The sequence below is a fragment of the Zootoca vivipara genome, chromosome 3, assembly GCF_965207765.1.
Source record: "Zootoca vivipara chromosome 3, rZooViv2.hap1.1, whole genome shotgun sequence".
In the NCBI taxonomy this organism is placed as follows: Eukaryota; Metazoa; Chordata; class Lepidosauria; order Squamata; family Lacertidae; genus Zootoca; species Zootoca vivipara.
In genome coordinates, this window is record NC_142586.1 from 31,207,561 (window position 1) to 31,213,560 (window position 6,000).

At 38.2% G+C, this 6,000-nt stretch overlaps 1 protein-coding gene across 8 annotated transcripts in view; it reads left to right on the top strand.

The window, feature by feature from the left end:
* Positions 1 to 5,732, top strand: part of PRIM2 (DNA primase subunit 2) — a 70,214-nt gene extending 64,482 nt beyond the window's left edge. For all 8 annotated transcript variants that reach the window (XM_088665812.1, XM_088665816.1, XM_088665814.1 and 5 more), the window contains 2 exons: positions 643 to 711; positions 5,185 to 5,732. In XM_088665812.1, the coding sequence (XP_088521938.1) occupies positions 643 to 711; positions 5,185 to 5,412 (297 nt within the window). In that variant the 3' untranslated portion in view covers positions 5,413 to 5,732. The remainder of the gene's footprint in view (positions 1 to 642; positions 712 to 5,184) is intronic.
* The last annotated feature ends 268 nt before the right edge of the window (positions 5,733 to 6,000 follow it).

The window sequence follows — 6,000 nt, forward strand, 5'->3', positions numbered from 1 at the left end:
TTTTATGCAGGACAGAAGAGATTACATGAGGTAGAATTGGAAAGCAAATTGTATTTACAAGAGATAGAGAGATTTTTCTAATAGGAATTCAAAACAGATGATTTCCCTTTCATGTTCTGAGGGGCATTGCTAGAAACAACTTAACGTTGAGAGCTGATCTTAGAGAGGGTAGAAATGTAGTTCTTTCTGCAACTTCTCTTCTGGATTAGTTCCACCATAATTTGTAGTTGGGAGCACAGTTGTATTATGTCTCACACATCTGAGCAAGTTTTATCCAAAATAAATTATAACCATATACTTGATTAGTTCATATTTCAGTTGCTCAAATGGTAGATACTTATTTGAAATAATGCAAGAGATTTTGCAGCGCAATATGTTCTGACAGTGCACACCGTTCCTCATTTGTGAAGTAAAACTGTTGATTTCTGGTTGTGAAGGCAGACCCTCTTCTCTGTCTATGGATAATCTGACTTCAATTCTAAGTGGGAGGAAAATGTCAGCAGCATTGTATCTTATAAGACTACAGATTCTTGTATTATGTCAAACCCTGCCATAAATTGTAAAGGTCATATGTTCACATTGCAGAACATTTCAGCTGTTTTAAAAACCCTTTAAATATATCGATCACTTTCCTTTTTCTAGATTTTGGAACTGGTGAAGGGCATGCACTATCAATTGGCCTGTCAGAAATACTTTGAGCTGACCCATGACGTAAGTGATGCTTATTTATCAGACGATAATGTGTCTCATTACTGGAAAGACTGGCGGCAGAAACCCTGTGCGAAACTTCAGACATTCTGTTCACATTCACCACGTGCCACCATCCTTGTTAATTACGCTGAGTTAATGAGTATATAGCAGATGTCTTTCATTTCATGTATGGATCAACACTCTGCATTTGCTAACTGTTTAGTGCATACATAATCAACAAATATGTTATGAGGTTATGCTGTTTTATTTTGTAGCAAAACTGTTTACATTTATGGAGTGGTGTTTCACTGGTCCTAGCAAACGAAATGGAGATAAAGCAATAACACTTGATGTCTACATTTTTTCCTTCCAGTTTTTCCCCTCTTACAGGTTGGAAGAAGACACAGTTCCAAGTTGCATTGAAAAACATTACATAAAGATTGATTAAATATACTGCTAGCAGAAAACCTCTCCCCCGCCCCCCAAACTCCACCTCTGTCCAAAGACAGCATCAATCCATATGTTTTAATTCCAGCTCTTGTATTTTTAGAGTGGTTTGCATTATTCCACATAGAGTGGCTTGGAGTGAAGGAGAAAGCCATATCTGTTTACATATTTTAAAAGTCATACACCTCTCAAAAGTCCAAAGTGGTGTGTTTTCAATTTGCCTGACCATAACCAAGGGGAATTATTTGTAATTTACACCTCCCTTCTTATTTCTCTTGAAGGACAAGTAGCAAGGGTCCATCTCCATCTACAGGGCAAAAACCCTGCACACCTTTTCCCTGCCGCTTTCCCATCAACTGGGAGAAACTATAAAATGGGATGATTTCACGTCTTTGTCTGTCTTCATTTGCCCTGGGAGCAGGGGATTTTGAATATGTTTGTGAGCATAGATGATCAGTTTATTTCTGTATGTTAAAGATACAGAACATATTGTTAAAAACCCAATAACTTCTCCATCTTGTTGGGCAATACCAAAGATTTATATAACCCTACATTCTGTTCTCCACAGTGGCTTACAAGCTGTTTCTTAGGAAGCCCACAAGCAGAGCATAATGGCAATAGCCCTCCCATAGCAACTGATATTCAGAGGCTTCCTGTATCTGAACCTGGAGGGTACCATATAGCCATCATGACTTGTAATCACTAATAGCCTTGTTCGTCATGAAAGGGTGTGGTGTGGTAGCCCCCCCCCCCCGAATTGCTATCTTGATAATAGTGCTGTCCTTGTTAGCAAACATTTTGGAGGTCATTTTGGATTTAGGTTTGCTGCCTTTCTTGGTAGGTTTTGCATTTGGATTTGAACCATGGTCAGTTCATCTGCGTAGAACATTTGTAGGGAACCTCTAGCCCAGGCACCCCCAAACTGCGGCCCTCCAGATGTTTTGGCCTACAACTCCCATGATCCCTAGCTAACAGGACCAGTGGTCGGGGAAGATGGGAATTATAGTCCAAAACATCTGGAGGGCCGAAGTTTGGGGATGCCTGCTCTAGCCCATGGGCCTGATTAGACCTGCTTTTTTTGGCCTTACTGAAAAGGAAGACATTCTAAGCATGCTTCTAAGTCTTCCTGTCCACTGGATGCTAGAATTTGATGGCTTTTTCTGTTGCCCTGTGCCACAAAAACCAATCAGTCATCTGTCTCCCCTGGTGATGAATGAAAATATTTATGAATACAGTAAGAGGAAAAAATGAATTTAAATATAGAAGAATGCTAAGCAAAGCATTAAAATTCCAGGTTATGCTTTCTAATGTAGAGTACATTCTTTGTTACTTGCATATTATTATTTTACTTAGAAAGGTATCGAGAAATTGGGAATGTTGGTGCCACATTGAGCTTCAAGTTTTATTTAAATATAAGGGAATTAGTTTCTGGTGCCAAAATATTAAAATTGAGCCCCAAAAGTCAGACTATAAGGTGAAATACTTAAGTTATCACTTGTATTGTTACAGCTATAGCAATATGGTGTTCTTAAAAGGAGACAGAACAATGATATAACCAACACAAAATATAAGTGATTAAATTTATAGCTTAATACATGGTTAAGGAAAAAATATTGGTGGCTTTGCAATTCTAGTGCCCTCTGTGAGTCACAGAGACCAATGGATTCATAGTTTTTGTAGGGACAAATGGAGGGAATGAATTGTTATTCTTACTTATGGCAAACTGTTGGCAAACAAATTGTTCCCATTCGGGTTTTTGTTTGTTCGTGTGTCAATTATTTCTTTGTCCTAACTAATAAACTGGCACCTTTTTATATCTAAATAAATGTGCTCTTTGTGCTTTGATAGCTATAAATGTTTTGCTATCATGAGTGATTTGGCTGAGCCAACATTATTAATAAGGATAATAAAACAGATGTGCTGAAGCGTTTTTTTAAGTAAGCTGTCAAGCTCATTTGGTTGCAAACAATATAATTAGAGCGACTCCATTCAAATGGGCAATGCTCATATCCCTGGGTTAAAATGAAACTGCCACTTGCAAATGTAGCTTCACAAAGACCAATGCGTTTGATATTGTGGTTATTGTTGTCTTTCTAATGGCTTTCCTTTTCCAGGAAATACACATCTTGTTTATGTTTATAGACAAAAGGATTGATTTGCTTTTTTGATTTCTCGGTGGTCAAAATTTAGTTAAGAGCAAGTTATTAGAGAGAAAGAAAGCGTGTAAATAGCAAGGCAGCATACAGTATCTGAAATAATTCCATATGGCTTTATATTTTTTGTGGGATTTATTTTTTTTTGTAATAGCAGCTTGCCTCATTATCACTTGCCACTTTGTCGCTTCTTGATTAAAACCCCAAGATCACACAGGTTCAACACCATTGCTTCAGATCCTTAGTAAAACCACACAATACAACACCAAAAGGAATCCAGGCTTTGTGTGAAGGAAGGACACTGCTTAGAATGAACAGAATCTGAGGAAAGCTTTGAGGCCTTAGTAGATGAAATACAGACCAGATGAAATAGAGAGAATTGTTTTTAAATCCAGTGTCCTTTACCTCATGTCAGTTTAGATTACAAGCTTTGCTGGGGTGTTGCTGTTTTTTACAGGGCGTGATAAATGATGTGGGACCCCCCCTCCCCCCTGTGTAAAAACTGTTCTGAATATAGATTTATTTCCATGAGTATTTGGTAGCTCTGATATTTGTAATGGCTTCCACATTTGACTTGTTGGCAAGAATTCTACCTCAGATGTCATGCTTAGAACTGACTTGCTAGAGTGGGGCAGGAGGAAGGAGCCATTTAAAACTAAATGCCTTTTCAGGTTTTTCTTTCGAGAGAAATTAAGGTCAAAATGTTTTTGAAAAGTATGTAGGATAAGTTAGCAAACTTTGTTCCCCCACCAAAAAAAAAATGCCCAAGCATCAATCATCTTTAAAGTAGAGCTTTTACTTAATATCTTAGCACTAATGCTTTATGCAACATGTTATAAACAGAAGTTTATTTTTATTGCTACTTGTTAAATCACCAAGAGGTTTCAAAGGAAGATATTTGGAAATGCAGTGAAATAAATAAAAAATATCTTTTGAAAATAGGTTCTCCACAGAAGAAGTAGCCTTCTCTGAATAAAATAGCTAGGGCTTGCCTTCAAAGATAACTAATTTAATCATAGCTTGAATGTGTTTTGTTTTGTTTTTGTTTTGTTTTTGCGTGTGTGTGTGTGTGTGTGTGTGTGTGTAAAAACTGTTCTGAATATAGATTTATTTCCATGAGAATTTGGTAGCTCTGATGTTTGTAATGGCTTCCACATTTGACTTGTTGGCAAGAATTCTCTGTTTTGATCTGTAAAACTACCGTATTGGTGATTTAGTTGTCTCCCCACAGAGAAGTGTAGAATTTGAACCTGGACATGCTCAAATACAATTGAGTAGAAAGAAGATGCAAGCCTAACACTAAGAGAAGTTGTTCTCTTAACAGGCCATTCTCTGGATGTGCCACTCTGCAACCTTATATCCACTTACCTGGGAGTAGGACACATTGATTTCAGTGGCACTTACTTTTGAGTAGACATGCATAGGCTTGTGCTGTGAGTGTGCATTTAGGACTTTTCCTTTTTCTTTCATTGGTGTGCTACTTCAACTGAGCAAATACTTGGTTTTTTTTATTATTACTTACAGCTGGAGTGAATATTTGTGGTTCCCATAGCCAAAAAGCTAACTGAAACTTCAGCATTACCTGCAGTTTATTATGCAATTGCCCCTTTGGATTGTGGCTTGTGTATTTGTCTCTTAAAAAACAACAACAAACAAACCTGTCCTCTTAGGTTGCTGTTGAACAAGACAGGGAAACTGAGTATCAAAACATGTTTTGGCTCTTAGCAGCTTTTATCGAGCAATGTTTCACGGAGGCTGAACTAATGCATAGCTTTCCTCTCAACGCTGGCTATCTCAAAGCTTGAACAAAGTGAAGTTTTTAGCGTGCATTTCAACTCAAGGGTGTGTGAAGTACGGTGACAGAACATGTTTTTCCCTTCTTCTTTTTGCACAGGTCAATGATACTGGGTTTTCTTTGAACCACCCAAATCAGTATTTTGCAGAGAGTCAGCAGCTACTCGGTGGCATCAAGGATATCAAGAAAGAACAAAGGCAGCCTGAAAGCTCCCACCCAAAGCACAGCAACCAGACAAGTACAAATACAACATCCACTTCCTCTTCTGTAAATACAACAGAGGAAATGGAACTGGAGGGACTGGATGACTACTTTGCTGAAGATTAAGAAGCACCTGTTTCCATTTTGCAACATATATTTTGAAGTAGCTCTTTTGAGGGTCAGGAGCTGGCATTGTGGTGTACATAGGCCTCTTGAATGCTGCCTTAAACAGAAAAAGGAAAACGTATTGTCAAGCATCCAACTCGTGCATCAGTTTTGAAAAGAAAATGGCAAAGTCGTTTGCAAGATCGAACGACTGTGCATTTCCATTTCTGTGAGCAAAGCCCTCTGTGTTGCTAAACCTCCCACCTCCTCCCTGGGCTCTCTGTTACCGTGCAGCTTATTTCCCTCTCTATTTTTCTTAATAAAGCGGATTCTGAAATGTAGATGAGTGGATGCATTGCTTGCGTTTTTTAGGTGATAACTGCTAGATAGCATTACATGCAATCCATAACAGCTTATGAATGGCTTGTAGAAATATACAAAAGCTGTCTTGCTGTGATCTAAAGTAGCAAAGACTGCTGTTTGAAAAAGAAACGAGGTTTTAACTGCATGATGCCAAATATATTTACTCTTAAATGGGTGGATTGGTCATAGCCACCATAATTAAAATGAAGAGCTTCACATCCACCCTGGAAGCTCTATCTAGGATTC